The sequence below is a fragment of the Guillardia theta genome (assembly GCF_000315625.1).
Source record: "Guillardia theta CCMP2712 unplaced genomic scaffold GUITHscaffold_72, whole genome shotgun sequence".
Classification (NCBI taxonomy): Eukaryota; class Cryptophyceae; order Pyrenomonadales; family Geminigeraceae; genus Guillardia; species Guillardia theta.
In genome coordinates this window covers 164,750-187,541 of record NW_005434602.1, presented here as the reverse complement: position 1 = coordinate 187,541, position 22,792 = coordinate 164,750, and the positions used below count along the sequence as shown (strand labels likewise).

Sequence of the window (22,792 nt, the reverse complement as noted above, 5' to 3'; positions counted from 1 at the left end):
CCCCCTCCCTCCCTCCCTCCCTCCCTCCCTCCCTCCCCTCCCTCCCTCCCTCCCTCTCTCCACTTCGTCCAACCTCCAGCGTCTCCGCTATGGCGCTCGCCCCCTTGTCACCGATGAGACATGCGTGCAAGCACAACGACTGCAACGTGCTGCGGCCCCAACGTCAAGCTCTCCCGCTGCCTCTCTTCCCCACCTGTTCTTCGTCATGCTCTGAGCAAACGCCATAGCGCCGACGTCAGTGACAGCGTTGGAGCTCATGTCAAGCGCTCGCAGCTCCGCATGACCTGCAGGAGCTTCATTACGAGCAGAATGGGGAGGCAGATAATATCGTCGAGGAGGAGACAGGTTGCGGATATTGATTGCAGGAGCAGCAAGCACAGGAAATTAAACAGAGAAAGAGGAGGAGAAGAAAGACAAAGAGGAGGGGAAGGAAGAGAAAGAGGAGGCGAGTCATACCGGGCAAGACAGCTGCTATTGCGCATGCTCCAGAAGAACCAACAGACGTGCAGCTCAGGTCAAGGACTGCAGCAGACCTTGATGTCAAGATCTCCTCCTCCGCTTCTCCTCGTCCTCGTCCTCGTCCTCGTCCTCTTCTCCTCGTCCTCGTCCTCGTCCTCACTCTCCTACTCCTCCTCCTCCTTGCATCATGCTTTACCTTTGACTCCTTGGAGTGGACCTTTGAGGAGCTCAGCCAGTCGGAACGCTCCTGCTCTCCGTGTCACAAGGGACACCAACACCAGCTTCCATCACCTGCATCTCCCAGGTTCTTGTACGCGAGTTTGACTGTGCTCGGAGGAGGATGTGCTTCCGCAAGGTCCTGCTCTTGCCTATCAGCAAACGAGGAGAGAGGAACACTGAGGAAGAGTGCGAAGGGAGTTCACAGAACAGGGAAGGCAGTAGACGATAGGACAAACAATCAGGAGGGAAAAGAGTAAGAGCAAGAGCAAAAGAACATAACGACGAGCAAGGGCAAAGAGTACGAGCAAGAGGTGGCAAGGAGTTTTCACCTCCAGCAGCTGCTTCCAAGGAGGCCATGCTGGATCAGCCTTGTCTTTGTCGTCTTGTACCACCAGCACCTGACAGGCAACAAACGTGAAAACCAACGAGGACAACACAGGGACAGAAGTATTGTAGTGGAACAACGGAGGAGTATGGAATGCATATGATGTGAAAGAAGTGAAATTCTTGCCAGGCATTGGTGAAAGAATGAGAACAGGGATATGAGACAGAATGTCACGGTGGTATTGCTACGTGTCAGTCCGAAGCATCAGTTCCTTGTTAGCAGTCTCTTCTTCATGGTGATAACACTAGGTTGTCTCATCCATGTCGTTTATCAGTCTATCAGAAATTTTCCGTTCTTTGCCGTCTACTACACAACATTCTCTGATTGTTCCATGATCCCAAGACACAAGCTCACGCAAACTGATCTCAACCTCCACCTCATGGAATCCTGTTCCAGGATAAGAGTGAAGAGGAATGCACATCTCCTTCTCATCATGATTGTGTTGTCACTATCATGGCTACATGTATCAAGAGTTGAATTCACCTCCCTCCTTCGCTTTACCTCCTCGTATACACCGCGATCCTCTCCAACTACCCTAACTTCTCGTTCAGCGATGTGATTGCTCTTGCTCTTCTAGCTGTTTCCAACGTGCTTGATCCTCTTCCTTCGACTTCTTCTCCTCATCCTACTGCTGCTGCTCATGTTTCTCCGCTCCCTCCCCACTTCCCTCCTCTTACCTCGTCGTCGCGCATGGATCGCACGTCCATGGTGACGCCACCCACCTTTCGAGGCAGGGTAGGGGTCAATATTGGGGGGTGGATGGGTACTAAAATAGGATAGTACCCCTAATTGTATCATGTAAAAAGGGGGTCACTAAAGATAAGTGAGGCTAGGCAAGGGTAGGGTAATACCAAGTAGCTCCAAAGGGTGGGGTTATACTAATTGAGGAAAGGACGGGTGCCTGAAACAGTATTGCAGAAGGTGGGGTGGATTCCAGATAGAAAAGAACAAGCTCACCTCAGGCATTTCATTAGTTTTCTGAAAAAGGCAGATACACTTATACCAGTGTTTCATTCGAATTAAATTTAATGTCCTCGGAAAGCGGCAATAAGTCCTGTCGAGACATCCATGGAAGCAGGAGGGAGGGAGAGGAGGAGGCAGTAGGTCAGCAGCGACTGTCACAGTGATATCATGATTGATACTCGCCTGACATCGAATTGACGCTCTTCAAATCCGCTCCAGGCACATGAACTACCTTCAAGGTCTCCTCACGATCCTGATAGTCGTGTCAGCCAACGATGCTGCTGTGCATGAACTGGAGACATCTGGTTTCATCGCAGACATGATAAGGCAAGGGCAATCCAAGATCGAATTGCGAAAGGGAGCGCACCTCCTCGACCATACGCTTTCGCTGAGACTTGCGAGGAGCGTGTCAGTGTTTGGTGAGGAACGGAAGTACAAGATAGAGGATGAGAAGTATCAGCTAGGCCCAGAGAAGGAAGTCAAGGTGAGAGGCTCATGGTTTCTCGAGCAAGACCTCAGCAAGACTGCTGAGGGCCGCTTCGAGAACCTCTACTTGCTGAACGAGAGGCAAAACTCAGATCCCAGAACCAGTGCCGGGGTCTTCTTCATTCTCGGTGGGAACTGGGATTTCAACAAGTGTTGCATCATGGGTACTGGCACGGGTTTCGAAGCACCTGCCTTGATTATCATAGGAGGGGAACTAGACGAGGAACGCCCTCTGGACTCTCCTATGTGCCAATCGCCCAAGGTTTCCATGTATCAAACCAAGGTACAAGAACTCCCCATAGACCAGCGAGAAGTAAGAACTTCCTGAGGTCCTGAGACTCGTTGCTGACTTCAGGTCAGTTCAACGATTCGGTTGTGCCTCAAGACTTGAACAACCTCATCTACGTGGGCGGAAACTCTACTTTTACCGCGAAGAAGTGCGAACTTTCAGGTGCGGTGATGTTCAACATGATGATCTATGGGAACAGCGCAGTGAAGGTGATAGTCGACTTTCTCCCTCTTCTCTCTGTATCAACTTCTTGCAGATGGAACGTTGTCATATAACACGCTCTCTGTGCGCCTTCTGTCTTGACGACTACCCGAGCTTCGAAATGTCGAATTGTAATTGCGACGTCTAGTGATTCTTGTGTATAATAGTACAACAGGCCTAATCGATCAGAACAAGGCTATATTTGCTTTCGTGCTGGGAAAGCACAGAGTGACTCTCAGGAAGAACAAGTTTGTTGGGAAGGTATCCAGCACTTTGTGTCATTGAGAATATCTTTGCGACACCGTACAGGTCTTCTTGGCGTCTGAGCGGTTTGACAACGCGACGTTGATCGAAGAAGACAACATCTTCGATCCATTCATAAACCTGCGCTCTCCACCTAATCACTCAAGGTGAGGAAAGGCAACGCTAAAGACTATTACTGAACTCTGCACCAAGGGCAAGTTGACGATTCCGGGGAGCCAATCGATAGATTTCAAACAATGAAGACTTGAACACGGAAAGCCTAGCAGCACTGGCATTCCATCTGGTGCCACAGGACTTGTGCTTGAGAGAGTTACGTCAAGAACAATCAAAGTCTTGCTCGCCAAAAGTCTTAACGTCCCCCTCCAGCCCAATCATACTTCCACCCGTCCGCGGTGACCTCCTTCCCTCGAATGTTCTTCCTCAGCACAAAGGGCTCAAAGTCTCCATCGTCGTACAGGATCGCGTACTTGCCATTGGGATGTATGTTCATCACCGTCCCTTTGTACCACTTCTTGTTTCCGTCCGCATGCCTCCAGCGCGCTTCCACCTTGTCCCCTACTGAAAGCGGAAGAAAGCGCACATGCTTCGGAAAGTCGTAGTCCGTCGACTTTCTCACATGCTTCGCTAGTAGCTCGTATATCTCGTCGTCCTCCTCAAACCGCACGATGTAGTGTCCCTTGTTCGGCTTGATCCCGATGATGGTCCCAGGGAACCAGGGGTACTCCTTCCCGTTGGGCACGCTCCATCGTGCATCCACGTAGTCTCCTACTTTCAGTATCGGGTCCATCGTCACCTCGCTCCTTTTCTGGACGGTTAATGACTTCTTGCTCTCTCCTTTGGCGTGGCTTCCTTGGTGTGTCTTCATACTCGCCAGCAGCGCTGCAGCCTTCGCATCGATACAGCTCTCCAGGTCTCCGTCGAGCAGAGACGATGGCGCCGGAGTGGCAGGTGGTATCCTGTGCTTGCTTTCAACCACGCCCCTGTGTGTCGGTGCGGACCTGGACGCAGAGCCAGCCTTGGGCTTGGCTGCGGCGAGGCTCCTGTGCGGCGAGGCTGACCTGGACGCAGAGCCAGCCTTGGGCTTGGCTGCGGCGAGGCTCCTGTGCGGCGAGGCTGACCTCGATGCTGGCTTGGCCCTCTCCATCGATGGTCCGCTCTTCTTGGCCTTCGGGGGGGTTTTGGATGGAGATTCTGATCGCTTCCGCTTTGCTGGAGAGTTGCTCCTGGGCTGAGCCTTCGACGGTGATGGAGACCTGCCCCTCCCTCCTGCCTCCTGCTGCTTGCCTGAGTCCTGTCGTGATCTATTCTCTTTCCCGACTCCTTTGGCCTCTTTGCTCCAATCATACTTCCTCCCGTCCGCGGTGGTCTCCTTCCCTCGAATGTTCTTCCTCAGCACAAAGGGCTCAAAGTCTCCATCGTCGTACAGGATCGCGCACTTGCCATTGGGATGTATGTTCATCACCGTCCCTTTGTACCACTTCTTGTTTCCGTCCGCATGCCTCCAGCGCGCTTCCACCTTGTCCCCTACTGAAAGCGGAAGAAAGCGCACATGCTTCGGAAAGTCGTAGTCCGTCGACTTTCTCACATGCTTCGCTAGTAGCTCGTATATCTCGTCGTCCTCCTCAAACCGCACGATGTAGTGTCCCTTGTTCGGCTTGATCCCGATGATGGTCCCAGGGAACCAGGGGTACTCCTTCCCGTTGGGCACGCTCCATCGTGCATCCACGTAGTCTCCTACTTTCAGTATCGGGTCCATCGTCACCTCGCTCCTTTTCTGGACGGTTAATGACTTCTTGCTCTCTCCTTTGGCGTGGCTTCCTTGGTGTGTCTTCATACTCGCCAGCAGCGCTGCAGCCTTCGCATCGATACAGCTCTCCAGGTCTCCGTCGAGCAGAGACGATGGCGCCGGAGTGGCAGGTGGTATCCTGTGCTTGCTTTCAACCACGCCCCTGTGTGTCGGTGCGGACCTGGACGCAGAGCCAGCCTTGGGCTTGGCTGCGGCGAGGCTTCTGTGCGGCGAGGCTGACCTGGACGCAGAGCCAGCCTTGGGCTTGGCTGCGGCGAGGCTCCTGTGCGGCGAGGCTGACCTCGATGCTGGCTTGGCCCTCTCCATCGATGGTCCGCTCTTCTTGGCCTTCGGGGGGGTTTTGGATGGAGATTCTGATCGCTTCCGCTTTGCTGGAGAGTTGCTCCTGGGCTGAGCCTTCGACGGTGATGGAGACCTGCCCCTCCCTCCTGCCTCCTGCTGCTTGCCTGAGTCCTGTCGTGATCTATTCTCTTTCCCGACTCCTTTGGCCTCTTTGCTCCAATCATACTTCCTCCCGTCCGCGGTGGTCTCCTTCCCTCGGATGTTCTTTCGTGTTACGAAGGGCTCAAAGTCTCCATCGTCGTACAGGATCGCGTACTTGCCATTTGGATGTATGTTCATCACTGTCCCTTTGTACCACTTCTTGTTTCCGTCCGCATGCCTCCAGCGCGCTTCCACCTTGTCCCCTACTGAAAGCGGCAGAAACCGTAGCTGGTCAGGAAAGTCGTAGTCCGTTGACTTCCGGACTAGGTTGTACCGTACTTCTTGAACATCCCCGTCCTCAAACCGCACGACGTAGCTTTCTTTGGTGGGGTCTGTTCCTATGATAATGCCCGGGAACCAGGGGTACTCCTTCCCGTTGGGCACGCTCCATCGCGCATCCACATGATCTCCAACCATGAGCCTGTGCCTGTTCCTTGCACCTGTTCCCATGCTGAATCCCATTCAATCAATCACGACGCCACCTGCACAGAAACCCCCCAGCTAAGGCGGTCGTCGTTGTTCCCTCTCCACGAGATCCGACATGATCAACTCATCCCTCTGTCTGCTCCCCACCTCTATCCTTGCCTTCTCCTCCTCCCTCCCCTCTGCCTCCTCTGCCTCCTCCCGCGCCCCCCCTGCATGGAATCCTACCACGACCCCCCTCATCCCCTCATGCCCATCCTCTGATCCTCTGACAAGACTGAAAGTTCGGAATTCGACCGTTGAGACGCGGGCCCGGAGGATAACAGTTGGTAACGTTTCTGTAACTGCCAACGGGCGTCCGGCGGTTGAGTTTCGAACCAAGTGTTCTCTACCCCTGGTGCTGACTACCTCTACCCTCCAGCGATGAATGCCCGTTTCGATACCGGTACTAGTCAGATCATAAATTTGATTTTTGGAGGGGTAGTATAGTTCGTTGGACAGGGGAACCCGATGTTTTAATCACCCTACCCCCTGAGCTCACACAATCCCTCGAAACAATGGTAAGCGCGCGAGTGGCCATGGTGGAGGTGCGAGTGGACAAGGGGAGGAAAAGGGAGGGATGGGAGGAGAAAATGGGCAGGAATGTTGAGGACCAATGGAGGAGGAGGAGGTGAAGGAGGAGGAGGAGAATGGAGATGAGGTAGTGAAGACCAAGTGGGGGGATTGACATAGTCCACCACCTCCTGCGGAGAGGTTGGGCGTTAGGAACTTTCACTCGATCCAACAGAATTTGACGCATCTTGCAGGCAACAGCAGGTGGAGTCTTGGCGACGTCCGGAGACGTCAGCAGGGAACAAATTGAAGCTCGTGTGATTGAGCGTAGGAGGAGAATGGAAGAAGAGAGGAAGGCCAGAATTTTCAATGCAAAGCAGAGAACGATCGGGATCGACAAGGATGGGTTGGAACAACAAATTCAAGAAAAGCAAAGGTCACAAGAAGAAGCCAAGAAGATGGATCAAGCCTTTGCTGACCGTCTTCTTGTCACTGAGCAAAGGGTTCAGCTAATGGAGAGGGAGGTCCAGAGGGCGCGAAAGGAAAACTTGATGTCTATCCAAGACTACCGAGACCAGATGCAGCAAAAGTACATGAGAAAGGAATGGGATCTGAACGACCCTCTCAGTCTTCGTAAAGATAGGCCAGCAAGAATGGCTGATGACGACCCCATTGTTGGTCCCGCTTCCTTGCAAAAATTTGCAGGAGAAGATTTGGACTATGGCAATCGCTTTCGCAAGCAGCAGCAACAGCAAGCCATGTGGGTCGTGGAGCAAATGTCAGAAAAACAAGACCAGATTGAGCAAGAGAGAGAGATGGAGAGGCTGTTAGCGGAGAGGCAGGCAGAGATTGACGAGCGCCGATCAGAGTTAGAGATCGAGGAGATGAAGTCGCGTGCTGCGATGAACTATGCAGTGCGAGATTACAACTTGGCGCTCTCGGAGGCCAAGAAAGAGCAGGAGACCATCAGGAAGATGGAGGAGATGGAAGACGCTATAGAAGAGATCAAGAACCAGATCTCGTCGGATACGCTTACCGAGAACCGTGCTACCACGATCAGCTGCATCGCTCCACATCGCTACATCAAGTATCACTTTAAAGGCCTCGACCCTGAGCAGGTCAGGTCCATCCGCGAGGAGCAGATCCGCCAGGCGAATGAAAAGGCCAACCAGAAGAAGATGGAGCAGGAGGAGGATCAAAACTGGGATCTGGTGCAAGAGGCGGTGCGCAGGAATCTGATTGCAGGAGAGAGAGAGGTCTTCAGGAGGAAACAGGAGATAGCACGCCAGGTGGCGGACGAGCAAAGGAGGCAAGCGGAAGAAGCAAGGAAACGAAAGGAAGTCTTGTACAAGCAGGTAGTCATTGGAGGTGGTGATGACATGGTTGTTCAGTGATCTTGCTCTCTACAGGTATACGCAGGAGCTGTGGATGAGTCGTTCTTCTCGCAGTTTGGAACTTCTTCGCGCTAGAGTATCTAGCTAGCTTGTCATGTTACAACTCAATATCAAATATTGCTCTGCTCATGTTTTTCATTCACCACTACCCACCCAGTCTATTGGTACGTCTTATGTTTAAAAGACACCGGTAGTCCCACCGTCAGTTTTGCATGCAATGCAGGGCGGTTTTCATCTTTGCTGGTTTGTTGTGCACCGTGGGGACAGCAGCAGCTGGTGAAGAAGCGGAGCTGCAGACTGCAGGTCATGATATGTGAGGAGTAGGATGCTAAGAAGGATGGTGAGGAGGAGGAGCAAGTCGAGGTTGAAAGAGATCGAGAAGAGGAGCAATTTTCGTAAGAGCGAGTTCATTCCTGCACGACTGAGTATGAGATTGGCGCCGAAGTGGAACCAACAGCAGCAAGGAGGAAAGCGAGATGAGATGGTTCACTGCGAGTGCAGGTTGTGATCTGCAGCATGTCGTCACAGCCGCTTCGGATAGATTCTACGAAAGCCTGGAGGTTTGTGACTTGAGTAGGCTACTTCTTGCTGTGAAGTTAGAGGCAGAATCTGATCGGATCGATTCACTTCCACCATCCTGTGCTGAATATTGTGGTATATGATGTCGGCCTCACAACACAACAAGCCGCAAACGTCTCCGGCTGGTGGCGCACAACCCTTGTCCGCTTCAACCTTGACCTCCTCCCACCCCACGTCAGCCATCTTGGTAACTATGCATGGAAGGTAAGGCCAGAATGCTCTGATCATCTTGTTGAGCAAAGTCATGCAGGCATGCATCTTGAAAGACGCGCTGGATCGTGTTCCATGCCTGATGTACCTTGACTCGGGGGTAGAGCTCCGTGCGAACCTCAGGTACAGGAGCGTGCGAAGGAAAGGGAGGAGAGCGAGATGACTTGAGAGCAGCGACGTGAAGCAAAAGCTGAGAGCGTTTGGTCATTGGTTCGTCATAGCAAGCATGGGTTGCGCAACGAGGCCTAGAGATTTCCTGCATCGCTCATTCTTGTGGAAGGCAATCGGCCTGATCTGATGAGAGGAAGGGCATTTCCCGAGCAGTACAATCAACTGGGGCTAGTGAGCCTGACGTGATGCCGTAGCAACGTGCTGAACCGCTCTTCTACAGAATCCGGGGAGATACGACATGAAAGAAAGCCTGGCGGTACCTGAAACCAATTCAACTGTCTGGTATTGACAGCCCGCTGAAGGCTGGCATGATCGCCTTGGACAAGAATCACTCGACCTGGCACGAGGTTTTCCTCCCATGGTACCAGTTGAAAACAGGTTGTCGCCCATGGTGATGAATCGGGTATGCAGGTGGCGATGCAGCATGAAGTTGGAGTGCATTGCTCCCGTGGGAAGCAACCAGTCGAATCACCGATGGTTCCCTTGTGCTGCCTCTTGACTCGCTCGCACTGAAGCTTGATGTAGGGATCAGAGCGCTCTCTCGATAATCTTTCATGCCATCGACGAAGACCGTGAAGCGCGATCGATGGAGAGGCTCTTCCTTGAACGCTCGCCCATGTACGTCTGCGATTGTGAGGGATTGGAACTGAGGTGATGGGCAGATACTGGCTGAGCAATTCTATGTTGAGCACGAAGGATTCTATCGCGCTGCAGAACCCATACACAGCGGTGCGGATGCAAGCTTCTATCTTGCACGTTTGACATCTCCGTGTCAAGCAGATCAGGGGGCTGGTGTTCTTTGTGCGAAGAAGGCATTTTCCAAAACCTTTTGCAACGTTCATTCAGAAAAAGATCAGCATCAAAATCTGAAAGAATTATCATCACTTTCAATTGCAAAATCCATATTGGCCAAATAGTACTTCTTTGTGCTCCGCAGGTCACGTTCAACGTTTCAGTCGTTTTCGCTGCCTTCTAACATTCGGCAGTCAATTGCTTCTCGTCATGGTTGTTTTCTGATTCAAGAGGTGCAAAGATCACTGTTCGTCCTAGCAGTTTTTCCATCGTCATCCGCATCACATCGCCATAATCTTTATTCCAGTCTTCCTCCGATGTCTTGGCTTTTTCATGTACTGCTTTCGGCCTGCTTGCATCAAACAATCAATCGATACTTTCTATCAACAAGAATGAGGTCATTATACACCTTTTGTCTGCAAGATCGTTATTCCTCAGAGCCTTTTCTTCTGCTTCCTTCTGCTTCTTCCTAAACGCCAACGAGCTTCGTTTCGTCTGTTCCAGAAAATTGTCGAGGTCCATTCTCATGTTCAAGCTGACAGCAGTGCTGATCAGCACGATTCCAAACAAGGTGCAAAAACACGAACCTCGAGGAATTGCGTTGCTTGAAAAGATCTCCATCCAAATGATCTGGATGTGTTCCCTTGAAAATGTCTTCATACGCCCTGCAAATCTCCGTCCTGTTGCAGTGCTGTATTTCAGCCAACAACCACAGCAAGGATTCTTTCTTGTCCACCTTTGAACGGACACAGGGATGTTTGGTCCATTCAGCAGATGCGAGGGATAGGCAGCAGGGAAGGTGCTTCGCTGATAGTTGATGACATTCTCTTCTTGGTTGTATATTGAATCCTCCTGGTTCAGTTCTCGTACAAGCTCCTCTCCCTCCTCGACCTTGCCAGAAATGATGAGATTTCTTGCGATTTCCAACCTATTGTATCTGCTACTGCGGGAGATGAATCCTCTATGATAGGTTGAGACTGTCTTTGGGCGGACGGCTTCAATCAATCGATCTCCTTCATTCGAGAATTCATCTTCATCTTCACGATCTTGGATGCACTGGACACTCCCTCGTATTCTATCCAGCTGAAGGTCTGGGTACTGATGCCTCCATCTAGATTCAAGAGGACAAGTAGTAAGAGCTCGACAGTTGTTCATCACAACATGAAAGGTTACGTTGTGGCCTTGCGTTGTACCGCAGAGGCACCCTTGGACCTTAGACTGCTACGAAGGTCCCCCACGTACTGCTCATGTTCCTGCACTGCTCTTCTCACGTCGTCGATGTCCTTGAACTTTCTCGCCTCATGCAGCGACTGCAGGAGCAGGGTAGACCTGCTCGAACCCAAGTCTCAACGGAGTCCCATCCCCTCGCTACTGCACCTTCTCAGGTCCGCTGCTACCACCCCTTGAGACGCGTGTCTCAGAGTGTCATGACTTTGTTGCCAGATGGATGACATGATGGACTCACTGCTTCTGACGGGTCTGCATGACACATCACATCTCCCCAACGCCTCTGTGCAGGCCTAGGACCTGATCGACTCATCTCCATGGCTCTTGGAAGGGTCTGTCGAGGCAGGGATCCAAGAGTTTCTGGTTGCTGATATGTAGTGAGATCCATCAACTCTATGAGCTGACGGTCTGAGAAGAGATCAAACCCCTTGAGAAGTATTAGACTTCAAGCCAACCTGTTGCTATGAGCTTCGACAGGCTTGATGTGTTGGTCTATAACGCTGTCGACGGGATATCTCCTTGAATCTGCGAGAGCGGAGAGTCTTGAAGCACTTCTTCTGAAGTTCCTGCAGAATGCATTCAGTGCTGCTGGTTCCATTCGTTCCCTCTCCTCCATCGCATTCACTCACTCCCTTCGCTGCATGGCACCCGTCTCGAAATAGGAGCAAGGGGCTCCTCCTCCTCCGTAGGTCCTGGCAGGTCACGACTTGGGGAGGGCAGATGAGACAGGGCAGCAGAATATGTGCAGGGATAATTCCCTTTCTGCTTTTGATGCCTTTATTGTCTCCATAAAATAATCCTGAGGGGGACTTGTTGAGTCAATTGCAGGTAACGTAGCTACCGGGCCGCGCTGGCCGGGCCCGCCGGGTTTCCGGTTGCCCGGGCCGATAGCGAACATTCGTTATCCTCTAACCGTTGTCCTAAAATGGCTCCATTTTCGTTTCGATGTATCCTTATTAAAAATATATTTAAATTGTACCAGATGCTTTAAATTGTATGACATTTATGGATTGATAAAAACTATATGTATTTACCATTCCTTTTTCACTTGTACCTAGAACAAGTTGATAAAACAGCCCCAGATAATGATAATAATCTTTATACGATGTAGACTAAGGTATATATATTTCCAAATATATTTATACGACAAAATGAGTACTGTGTTACAGTACCACAGTACCATCCATCAGTACGATTCTTGAGGGCAACCGACGGACCTTACCCGTTCAACCGCCGCTGCAATCCTCCTACGCTTTCCCGCTCTCTCAACCTCCTCTCTCCCCATCGCTCTCCTCTCAACTCTCCTCTAGCCACCCCTCCCCCTCTCCTTCGCACACCTCTGTGGAGGTCCCCTCTATCAACTCTCCTCATTCCACTCGTTCATTGTGGATTGAGCTGTATCGTGGAGATTTGAGTTGAATGAAGTGAGGATGAAAGGAGAAATGGTTCGACGGATCTTCAAGATCGCCCTTTCGCTCCTATTCTTGGATGGTGTTACCAGTGCTACATATTCAAATTCCCCAGGTCTTTCAGTGGTCTCGAGTAGTAACACGTGTGTTTTCTTTGCTTGTCAAAGGGCATTGAGTGCTTACGACTTGTCAGGTATAGCCAGCCTTCACAATATAGTTCAGGTTCAAATGTACTACTGCCTTCGGCCAGGTAGCCCACAAAGATGGTTACTAAAGAGTGAATTTACATTTCGGCAGTGCTGGAAGTTATCCTTTGGCCGTCTCACAACCTCCACAACCTATGGTTTCATCGTTGCAATTGCCAGGGCTGGCAGGTTGGAGTACGCTTACGCTCAAAAATCAGAAATCGTCTGTTCAGTTGGTGGCTGGACGAGGCTCAGGTGTAAGTGGTTCGGATACTAATGATGAAATTTGGTACTTTGTGTCTCCTACAGACAGGTAAGCTATTATAGTTTGTGTCTCATGTTTTGCTGTATTCGTCTGAGTTGCATTCTTTCATAGTTTTTCTGGAGATTTATCAGCAGCTTACAACGGAAAGCTGTCCTTTACGCTCATTCATGCGCAAACTCCATTGACAGCAACTCCACTACAAGCTCCGGATGTCATAATCGAAGCCTCCTGTGGGTTTTCGCTCATGATGTTTCAAGCAACGCAACAGGTTGCTACTCTACTTCATTTACAAGACAAATATCTGATGCTTGTTGGATGTCAATCAGGGAGGGTCCATAACATTGATTCTCAACGAAGGCTCAGGATGGATTGACAGCAGAACCAAGAAAAAGCCTAGTACAAATAAAACAATTTGTCTTGTTGTGTGACTGATTGTGATTCAGGTACGATTGATATGCTTGGTGTACTTTCACATGTGAAGCAAATCAAAATTCGTGGAGGTTACTATCCAGGTGCAGAAGCAACTTCTCTTTCTACCGTAGCATTGTACAGTGGAAACTCCTGGTATCCTTGTTGCAACCTGGATGGAACAATCGACATGTGCAAACAAGCTCCATCTGCCTATTATAATCCAACTGGATTGAAATTTTACTGTCAAGGACATGAAGCTAATGTCATCAAGGTGAAACAAGTTTTGCCAAGATATAGTAGACGATCTGGAGGTGCCAGCATTACAGTTCTGGGAGAAAACTTCGGCTTGACAGGGAGCAATCCAATCGTGAGAATCAACGGAAAAGCATGTCGCAAAACTAGTTTTCCAGCTTCCATCGTCCGTGATGAATCAAGAGCACAGAAGGCTGCAGCAGGCGACAACAATTACATTCTCTCAGGAGCTGGAGATGTACTCAAGTCTCCCAACAACATGAATGGAAATACTCTTCACAATGCATACAACAGTGCAACAGACACCATGAAACAACAATATCCTGAGCATTGCTGGAATGGAATGCAAGATGATGGAACGTCTAAGGGGTACAACTATGGCACTGCAGCTATTCCCAAGTATATTGACCAAGGAGAAACTGGTATTGACACGGGTGGTCCATGTTTCCCTACCCATTGCTCAAGTTGCCCTGTTCCTGGTGGCTCACATTCAAGATGTTCGTCAAACAATCAAGTATTGGCAGTTCAAAGTGGAACTTGTGTTGGTAGAGGCTCACAAACCACTGCATGCACGTACGGATTTCCTTATCTCAAATATCCATTTTTGTGCCCAGATGATGCAGTGTTCACCACGAATTTGGGTGAATCCTACACTGATTTCTCTGGTACAACTGGGTTTCGCAAAACATATCAACAGAAAAAATGGAATATTGAGGGGTTGTTTGCAACAGTCAAAGATGACAAGATGATCGAGGGTATTACAACTATCAAATTTTCGAACTCTGTGTTCTTGTCTACCCAAGCCGGGACTTCAAAGACTACATCATTGAACATTTACATTGAAGATGCTGTTGCGCTCTGCGGGTTTAATTTCTTTGATCTCAAGAGTACAGCCGCTACAGCACTTTCTTCGGACTTCAAGAACAACTTCAAGGGCAGAACCACAGTTTCTGTTGCTCAGAGCGCTGCACTGGCAAATGGTGGTACGTCCCTTACGGTGGAAAATGCTGCTGTTCTTCTTGCAGAAGGTACTGGTCCATGGGTGATTTCCTGCGGAGACACTCACAATATTACCGTCACAAGCTGGACTGGGAATGTGTTGACTTTGCAAGCAGTTTCATCGGCTTCCAATTGCCAATCAGGAAGTGTCGTAACCCTGAATTCACTTTGGACCGTGCAACTTGATCAAGATCCTACTTCTGGTACAATGGACTATTTCACCTCAAGCTACTTTCCTGTTGTTACCTCCGATGATCCAGCATATGTGGTCATAGGACAAGAGATAGTTCGAGTAAGTGGAGTTTCCGGAAGCACTTTGTACATCACTGAGCGAGGATCTTTCAATTCTCCTGTGGGAGATCACACAACTGGTTCTGCTGTCAGAGCTGTTGAAGTATGCAGGAACTCCGTGGTGAGGATTCAGCAGCAATCAAAAAATGCTGCGGCCAGCAATGCAGTGCCGATTTCTACGAATGCTGTTTGTCAAGGTTACTCTCCAGCGTCAGCGAAAGATGGCCATTTTTGCTTCATGAAAGTCTCATCTCAGTCGGCACTCCCTCCAGCTATCAATCCTGGAGACATCGTTCGAAGAATTGCTGCTGGTGAAACCACCGCTGTGTCAACACTGTCAAACGGAGGAAGTGAGCTACAAGTCACAGACGTTTTGAAACTTCTTGGAACTGCAGATTGCTCTCAGGTTGGATGCGTTGTGAGTTGTGGTTCAGATACATATTTGCAAGTCAATTCGTACACACTCAATAACAATACTTTATACTTGAATGCCACGACTGTCGATAACGTCATGTCATCGTCTTGTACTTCTGGCAGTCTTGTGGTTCGCAATGATGGAAATGGAAACCCCTGGTGGGAGCAGAGAGCTTTCAAGACGCAGGACGAGAGCGTATTTCAGGTCTATGATACAACAGTTGATTCCAAGTCTGATCTCCAGGAATTCACCGCTGGACGATACATTCAAATGGACGCAGAAATCATGCTGATAATGGCTATCAATGGAAGTATCTTTGACGTAAAGAGAGCACAACTGGGTACACAAGTCAGCGCGCATAAGCGAGGATCTCAAATTGAATTGCTATCAAGAAGGGCAATTTTATCGTCAACAATGAAATCTGATGATTCTGTTGCATACCTGACCAGCAGTCTTTTCATTTCTTCGAATAATTTGGTTGTGTCCAACATTCAGGGAAGCACAAGGCAAATTGGCGGAACCAACACAATTGGATACATCAAGATAGATGATGAGATCATGAAGGTAGTTTCCACAACATCATCGTCGAATACTGCTTCAATTACAGTTTTGAGAGGCCAGAAAGGCACTATTCCAGCCCAACACCATGCCATGGCAACAATTTATTTCTTGTCTTGCATGGACGGTGACGAAACAGGTAACAACTGTGGCGGATCGTGCAAACCATGCCCTTCATCAAGGAATGGACCCCAGGAACATTCAATTTTGATTTGTGAGACACCACCCGCTGGTTTGAGCTCGCAGCAGAGCATGCAGAATTTTGAGGTCACTGTTGAAGCATCACCAGCAGCAAAGTCATCCCCTTTTATCACTCGCATGAACTATGCTCAAACTGGGTGGGAGGACGTCTCTACGAGATCTATTAGCTGTATCTCTGATCAAAACAGGGGATTTCAATATGGATCCTATGACTTCGTATGGGGATTGCATTTCAGCAGTGCGGGTCAACCAGAGGATGTACAAGTATACGACATGGCTACTGACCCCAACACTGGAGATACCTATGTGATTGGGTCGCTGCATGGATACATGACGATCAAAGGAAAGCATATCGCCATGAACCAAAACCTACTCGGGCGATTGACTGTCACGACAGCATCAAATACTTACTTGGTCGTGAATTCATCAACTACAACTCTGAATACTATCACTTTCACTGGGGGTCCAGGTAGTGGAAGTTTGGATTACGTTGGATCTACGATCATAGTGGTATCTGCAACTCCAAACTACGGTTGCAAAGCAACAATCACTGCCTTCAATGTCACCAGCAAGGTGGCAACTACAACAGATTTTTCACGTGTCAAGGACGGCAACTGTGACATGAGCGGTGCAGAAAGTTTCCACCTGTACACCGGAAGTGCAAGCTTCATTGCCAAGATGGACAAAGTTGGGAAGCCTTTGTGGCTTAACAAGATTGACACAGCTGCTGGAGGACAAGTTGCCTCCATCCAAGGAATTACTGTGGACGCTTCATCAGGAAATCACTATGTTGTTGGATACTACAGTGACGGATTGCCAAGTACTGTTGAAAATGTGACCCTGAACATTTATAATGTTGATACTCAGACAAGAGTCGCCTCCAGCACACCTGCAAAAACTCTTCAAATTCTTGGAACCGACACATACGGACAGGTCACGTCTCAAACCAATGCGGGAGCCAACTATCAAGAGGCTTTCGTGATCAAATATTCAAATCTTGGTCAGTTCATCAACTCAGAAGTCATCAAAGGAACGCAGTCAGGACAGGAGCTGGTGGTGTCAAATTTGAAGATTCGATGTTTTCATGCATCAACAAGCAATGTGATCAACACCCAAGTGCGCTCTACTTCGAATCCTCCCAATGTTCCCACTTCAGTAACAAGGACTGATGTTGAATATGATCGCGGCATTGCCGTTTCTGGGTCGAAAGGAACCGGCCAGTCCCCGGGATACATTGTTCTGGCCAACACCGCTGCATCTTATTTTGCTGCTTCCGGTCAAGATTTGGTCAATACTGCCGGGACCGTCATGGACAAATGGTACAATGGACTCACTATCACTATCACTTGTGGTAAGGGAATTGGACAGTCGAGGAAGATACAAGATTACAAGGCGGCAACCCGCACTGCTTACGTTCAGCCTGATTGGGACGGCAATGGAGAGATGACGCCAGACAGCACTTCGTGCTACGTGATTTCTGGTAAACCATCTTCGGACGTAAAGGGCGAGCACTGGGCCAACGGAGGTGTCTATATCACTGGAAAGGCGCAGAAGAAGGATCTTACCTCGAATTTCGTGTGCTATGGTCAGATGCCAGACGCGTATAAAGTCACTGTTGGTGTCCCTGTATGTGCAGCACTTCAGCAGAATGTGTATGATGAATTCAACTTTTTGGCTCAGTATGACAATGATCTTCGAGTGTTTTGGGTGCGCTTCATGTACGACGGCCAAGTCTCGTCGGAAAACACAGTATCAAGTGGAAGCATCGCAGCAGTTGCCTCGCACAATGACATGATATTTGTTGTTGGAACCTTTGGACATGACACGAAAACGACGGATACTGTTTCCATCCGAATTCAAAATTGTACCTTTAATACTCAGACCGTCACCGAAGGTCCACCTGCTAATACACAACCACAAGTGAAGACTCTTAAGAAACTCTGCAGAACTCAATCTGTGTCAGCCTCTGGGGTAGTCTCGGCGAATCAAGATTATGTTGTGCAGAACACTGTTGCGAGTGACTATGTGCAACTTGGATACACTCCCAGCGCATCCTCTACCAAACAATCAATGTATGTTGCAGCGTACGATGCCACAGGTTTTCTGGTTTGGTATCACTTCGTTTCGGCTTCTGGTGACACTGTTGTTGATGCGACACAAAACAACTTTATATTGACCCCAACAGCAATTGCATTTCTAGATCCAGTGTTTGCGGGATCGCGATTGCAAGTGCCGCAGAGATCTGCCTCTGATCCTATTCCAACTCAGCGGATAGTTGGATCTCCAGGGCCAGTATCAACGTTAAGGGAAGGGTACGGCAGGATTACTGATTTCTACATCTATGTCACGGGTCAAATTACAACCAACTCCGACAGCAATTATGCGGACTTTGGGGCAACGAAGTACCCATTGTCATGCAGCAGAGATAAGACCGTGGGAGTGAAAGGAATTTCCACCCTTTATTTGAATGATGCTATCTGCTCGGGAAAGTTAAGATCCTTGTCTACGCTATCTGATATTTTCCTGGTGAAGTATTCTGGTAACGGGGCACCTGCAAAGCAAGGTGTGTCAGGGTTGTATGGAAACAGTTTGCGCCAGCCCCAGGTTGAATGGATCAGGCGAACTGGTGGCGAGACCACCAGTGAGACAGCTTCATCTGTGGCTGTGAATGCGATCTCAGGAGAGATCTTTGTCATTGGATCGTATCAGGCAAGTGCAGCAAGTAAATATCAAGGATCCAATATGTACACATCAAGCGCTCAGCCGTATTTCCTCAACTCTGCTTCGTCTACCGTGCAAACGAATCTTGGCTACAATGGAGATGATATCTTCGGTCTTAAGACTGCTGGCAGAGTGAACAGTCTTGGCTGCCCAATGTTAAGAGCGTCTCCTGTGACATCTTCTCAGGAATCTCTCGGAAATACTGGACTGCCTGATTGCACCATGTATTCGCATGCCGCTTCTACATCTACTTGGACAGGCTTCGTTGTCACCTTTGACGATGTTGGAACAGTAGATTTGCGCCCCCAGTTGAACTACGCTACAGCATCGTACACTGGAAAGGTCGTTCAGAGTGGCACTCAAGCTTCCCCGTGCGATGGTAGTGCTGTGCATATCTTGACCAATCAGGCATGCGCAAACTCACCTCGAGGCTGCAGTTGTTTGAGCCTATCGGTCACGTCTGCAACAGTATCCTCCGCTAATTCATTGGATGGCATGAAAGTAACGATCACCAAAGGAACGGGCGCGGGATACACTGGAGTGATCTCCTGCTCTACCACGTGCACCTTCGCTTACAATGTGATTCCAGCGTTTTCAACGGTTCCTGATGGCACATCCGTCTTTCAGCTTCGCCCCTACCAGGAATTGTTGCCTGCGACTTATACCAAATCCTGCGCATCAAAAAACATTGGCTGCAATGCTTATGGAGTGAAGTGGGCTAAGACGATTGGATTGCCCATCGGACAATCAGCCATCACTGTCGGTCCTTATGGTGGTCCTACCAACTTGAAGAATGGAGGATATGGACCATGGAAGCAGGTTGGAATGAGCACATCGACGGCTGATGTCTTGTACCTCGCACAGTCTGACGCAGTCAGGGATCCTTTGTATTATTCACAGTGGATCTTACAAATTTCAACGGATACTCAGGCTCCATACCGACCAACTGCTGTTGCCTTGGTTGGAAACTTCACCCAACCTTCTACGGGCCAGACCAATGGTGGATCTGTACAGATATCTTGTTTGCATTTGACGGGATCCAATTGCCCAACAACAATTACTGCATACCGATTCACACAACAACTTTCAGAACCCACCGTTGGAATTGATACTGTAGCCAGTTACGAAAATCGTCAGCAATCAAGTCCGCAGAGTATTGCTGTGTTGAATTCAGGGGTTTATGTTGCTGGTTGGTTCAAGGGATTCGACAAATTTTCGTTTGGAATTGAAGGAGTTGATGAGACTATCGGCTATCGAAGCGTCAACGACGACACCTGGGAATCTTACATGGTCAAATTGTCCGACTAAGCTGCACAACTCTTCGGATGAGATGAGATTGGGAGGAAGTTTGTAATCTATTCTAGAAAGCTTGAATTTACCATCTTTGATACGTTTTGTTCATTAAAGAAATTGTTTGATCCGGTGTTGCGCTTGAATGCAGCAAGTCATTCCTCTATTCAAACTTTATTGCAATATAATTTCACATGACTCGAATCATGTTTGTCCATGGTTCCGTTCAGACTGAAGCTTCGCTGACTTCGAACGCCTCGGGTGGTTGATGCTGCAACATTCATCAAAAGGCTTGAAGGGCAGCAGGGAACCATGGAGAGGCCTCACCTCAAGAAAAGCTTTCTCGTAGACAACAGCTCCTGCGATTCCTCCGAAGAAAGTTGCAGTCAGGTACACCCAGATGTTCTTGAAGTTCCAAAACGCAATGGCGGGGCCGAGAGCTCTGCGAGCAAGGCAACCAGATGAGAAGCATTATCAAGGTGGGATAGGCATCGCGACCTTGCCGGGTTCATGGCACCCCCAGTGAAGGGGCCGGCAGCAAAGGAATCAACCACCACAGCCTGCAGCCTTGTTACAACATCACAAGCTCGTTCAAGACTTACAAGTCCGATGGCAAGAGGAGCGAAAGGAGCAGGGAGGGTCACCTGTGACTTGTCAGGTCCATACCGTACAAAGCAATAGCAGTCACAGTCAAGTTAGGATGACGAGTCTGCTTGTCTACAACAGTAGCAAAGATGATAAAGACGAGGAAGCCAGTCGCCATGAACTCCCTGTGTCAAGCATGTAAGAACACCGCCCTTCAACTGTTCGTTCAAGTCTCACCAAATGAATGTAGAAAGCGGGTGTGAAGTAGCAGGTCCACCCATAGCAAGAAGAGGCACAGTGAGGTCCCTGTAGGACAAGCAGTATGAGGCAAGGAAGAGATGTGGCACTCTATGATCTTGCAAGCACATCACACTTACGTGTGCGGAAGCGCGAGCTTCAGCAGGATGCCTCCCGCAAATCCTCCAACAAACTGAGCGATCATCTCCCATGCTGCAGTCATCTTGTCGATTCGTCCTGCGCGCATGTCCGTTAGTCCTGTCGGCAAGCTCTCATCCTCCAAACCTGTGATCAGCAGGCCTGCAGTGACAGCTGGGTTGATCTTTCCACCAGAGCCATTTTCACCTTCACCATCGTCACGTACAGCAAGGAGTGACGCAAGTCCTACCGGAAGTAGCGTAGATGATGACAGCAAGAGCGAACCCAGATCCGAGCGCTCCAGTCAAGAGACCCGAGGACTCTGAGTTGACAGCAGCTGGTGGATGAAACTGTCAGCTGATCGCCTGAATGAGCAGCAACACTCACATGCTCCTGCGATGAAGGTAAAGAGCAGAGTGCCGATCGCCTCAGCTGCAATGTGCCTCTGATTCTGCTTCTCATTGGGCCATTCCGTGAATGACCTGTACGCATCGTAAGTTTGCCTTAAGATGTTTCGTTTCGCTGTCGAGATGGGGATTGGTGATCTCGTGATGTTGTTGCCATGTTCAGATCTATTCAAACTGTGCGATGATGCAAATTGTTGATCACCCTGCATGTAACCTTTGTTTTTGTCGTGTTGTCTGGCTAATTCGTGTTGACTCACTGATTTTCTGATCGTTTCTTCCATCTCGTCTACTCGAAGCTATCGTTCTTTCCTCTAGTAAGAACGTTGAAAGATTATACGTAGGTCGCAACCACAGCTTCAAGGGATAGAAAAGAATAAACAGACAGGGAAAGGTCAACAATCAGTCAATCACACAGATGTGGTTTGAGACGGGAAATAAGAATTTGAAGATTTGAAAGTCATTGTATCTCAGGGCGTGAGAGGAGGAAACGACAACACCAACGTTAGCTTCTTCCTCTGCTCATCACCTAGCTTGTTTCTCTCAATGCTTGCTGCTGCTGCCATTGCTGTTTACGCCAATGATGATGATGAGAGGGAGGAGGATACAGACGGTAGAAGCGTATGAGGAAGAGAATGATGCTGAATCCGACAACACAGCCGCGCATTCTTCATGCAGCATGAGATCAGGGGGACCGGAGAGGTACTTACTGCATGGTATCAGGAGCAGCCGATCTATTTCGGGCAGGTACACCACGGGTCATATCAACAACACAGGATGGGGTAGGTGGTCCTTCTGAATGATAGGCCCCTTCGATGTGATTCACTCAGTGACTGAGGCTCGGAGTCGGGCCGGGCCAGGCGCCGGCCCGGCCCGCAGTGCCGCCGGCGCCACCCGGGCCGGGCAACGCCGGTCACCGTGCCACGGCGACGGGCCCTGCCAGGCTGCCGCTGCCGGGGACTCAGCAGAGGCTGGTATGCAGTCACTCAGGCTGCCACGGCTCGGCGCGCGCCGGCCCCGGGGCGCCGCCCGGGCCCGGCCCAGTGACTGTCCGATCATAGTATGCCGGGGGCCACCGCCGCGCTGCCAGTGGCCCGGCCGGCCCCGGTGCCAGCCTGGGTGCCAGCCGCAACAATGGGCAGGCCACAATGGGTGCCAGCAGCCTGGCCAGCAGCTGGGCCAGCAGCCCGGCGGCCCGGTATGAGTGGGGATGTGGTTTGTTGGGTGTCTCCAGGGGCCGGGGGGAGAGACGCTGGTGGGCCTGACAGGGGAAGAGGGTCTTTCAAAATAGGGGGTGGGGTGGAAGAGTGTATAGGGTTGGGGTACACACAGACTGTACAGGTCTCGCAAAGAGGGGGTCCTTGATATAGTTTCTGATGAACAAAGATGGGTAGGGGTGCGAATCAAGGATTTCGACTGGAGAGGGGAGGAGACGGGAGGGGAGCAGGTAAGGAGAATGCTGCAGGCAAGAAGAAAGGTGGAGAGAGCACGACAACGAGAAGTGAACGGGAGATGAAGCGAGATGAG

The 22,792-nt window shown here is 49.9% G+C and overlaps 8 protein-coding genes across 8 annotated transcripts in view; 4 read left to right on the top strand and 4 right to left on the bottom strand.

The window, feature by feature from the left end:
• Positions 1 to 1,770, bottom strand: part of GUITHDRAFT_114072 (hypothetical protein) — a gene marked incomplete at both ends in the record, with an annotated part of 3,705 nt that extends 1,935 nt beyond the window's left edge. Inside the window, 7 exons of the mRNA XM_005826744.1 lie at positions 194 to 284; positions 457 to 522; positions 656 to 706; positions 751 to 817; positions 1,008 to 1,076; positions 1,379 to 1,450; positions 1,741 to 1,770. Coding sequence (XP_005826801.1) covers positions 194 to 284; positions 457 to 522; positions 656 to 706; positions 751 to 817; positions 1,008 to 1,076; positions 1,379 to 1,450; positions 1,741 to 1,770 — 446 coding nt within the window. The remainder of the gene's footprint in view (positions 1 to 193; positions 285 to 456; positions 523 to 655; positions 707 to 750; positions 818 to 1,007; positions 1,077 to 1,378; positions 1,451 to 1,740) is intronic.
• A 479-nt stretch (positions 1,771 to 2,249) lies between these two features.
• On the top strand, positions 2,250 to 3,416 carry GUITHDRAFT_114071 (hypothetical protein; the record flags this gene model as incomplete). Its single annotated transcript, XM_005826743.1, has 4 exons — positions 2,250 to 2,825; positions 2,873 to 3,010; positions 3,192 to 3,263; positions 3,312 to 3,416. 4 exons carry the CDS (start codon positions 2,250 to 2,252, stop codon positions 3,414 to 3,416), a joined length of 891 nt encoding a protein of 296 aa, XP_005826800.1.
• A 3,374-nt stretch (positions 3,417 to 6,790) lies between these two features.
• GUITHDRAFT_96539 (hypothetical protein) lies at positions 6,791 to 8,052 on the top strand. The gene is made up of 2 exons (XM_005826742.1): positions 6,791 to 7,886; positions 7,941 to 8,052. Exons 1-2 carry the CDS (start codon positions 6,870 to 6,872, stop codon positions 7,998 to 8,000), a joined length of 1,077 nt encoding a protein of 358 aa, XP_005826799.1. The 5' UTR covers positions 6,791 to 6,869; the 3' UTR covers positions 8,001 to 8,052.
• Positions 8,053 to 9,958: 1,906 nt separating this feature from the next.
• On the bottom strand, positions 9,959 to 10,298 carry GUITHDRAFT_114068 (hypothetical protein; the record flags this gene model as incomplete). Its single annotated transcript, XM_005826741.1, has 2 exons — positions 9,959 to 10,026; positions 10,085 to 10,298. 2 exons carry the CDS (start codon positions 10,296 to 10,298, stop codon positions 9,959 to 9,961), a joined length of 282 nt encoding a protein of 93 aa, XP_005826798.1.
• Positions 10,299 to 10,678: 380 nt separating this feature from the next.
• GUITHDRAFT_114067 (hypothetical protein) lies at positions 10,679 to 11,547 on the bottom strand (the record flags this gene model as incomplete). Its single annotated transcript, XM_005826740.1, has 6 exons — positions 10,679 to 10,775; positions 10,851 to 11,006; positions 11,055 to 11,156; positions 11,205 to 11,312; positions 11,360 to 11,470; positions 11,534 to 11,547. The coding sequence occupies 6 exons, from the start codon at positions 11,545 to 11,547 to the stop codon at positions 10,679 to 10,681; spliced, it is 588 nt and encodes a 195-aa protein (XP_005826797.1).
• Positions 11,548 to 12,172: 625 nt separating this feature from the next.
• Positions 12,173 to 13,186, top strand: GUITHDRAFT_154303 (hypothetical protein). The gene is made up of 5 exons (XM_005826739.1): positions 12,173 to 12,456; positions 12,507 to 12,563; positions 12,611 to 12,811; positions 12,875 to 13,031; positions 13,090 to 13,186. Exons 2-3 carry the CDS (start codon positions 12,542 to 12,544, stop codon positions 12,757 to 12,759), a joined length of 171 nt encoding a protein of 56 aa, XP_005826796.1. The 5' UTR covers positions 12,173 to 12,456; positions 12,507 to 12,541; the 3' UTR covers positions 12,760 to 12,811; positions 12,875 to 13,031; positions 13,090 to 13,186.
• Positions 13,187 to 17,309: 4,123 nt separating this feature from the next.
• Positions 17,310 to 20,035, top strand: GUITHDRAFT_154301 (hypothetical protein). Its single transcript, XM_005826738.1, has 2 exons — positions 17,310 to 17,582; positions 17,944 to 20,035. The coding sequence occupies exon 2, from the start codon at positions 17,961 to 17,963 to the stop codon at positions 19,917 to 19,919; it is 1,959 nt and encodes a 652-aa protein (XP_005826795.1). The 5' UTR covers positions 17,310 to 17,582; positions 17,944 to 17,960; the 3' UTR covers positions 19,920 to 20,035.
• Positions 20,036 to 20,119: 84 nt separating this feature from the next.
• GUITHDRAFT_154300 (hypothetical protein) lies at positions 20,120 to 21,996 on the bottom strand. Its single transcript, XM_005826737.1, has 11 exons — positions 21,976 to 21,996; positions 21,249 to 21,343; positions 21,112 to 21,198; positions 21,009 to 21,068; positions 20,864 to 20,960; positions 20,724 to 20,792; positions 20,590 to 20,671; positions 20,504 to 20,545; positions 20,400 to 20,461; positions 20,229 to 20,343; positions 20,120 to 20,172 (listed from the first exon to the last, which is right to left on the bottom strand). The coding sequence occupies exons 1-11, from the start codon at positions 21,978 to 21,980 to the stop codon at positions 20,128 to 20,130; spliced, it is 759 nt and encodes a 252-aa protein (XP_005826794.1). The 5' UTR covers positions 21,981 to 21,996; the 3' UTR covers positions 20,120 to 20,127.
• Positions 21,997 to 22,792: the final 796 nt, after the last annotated feature.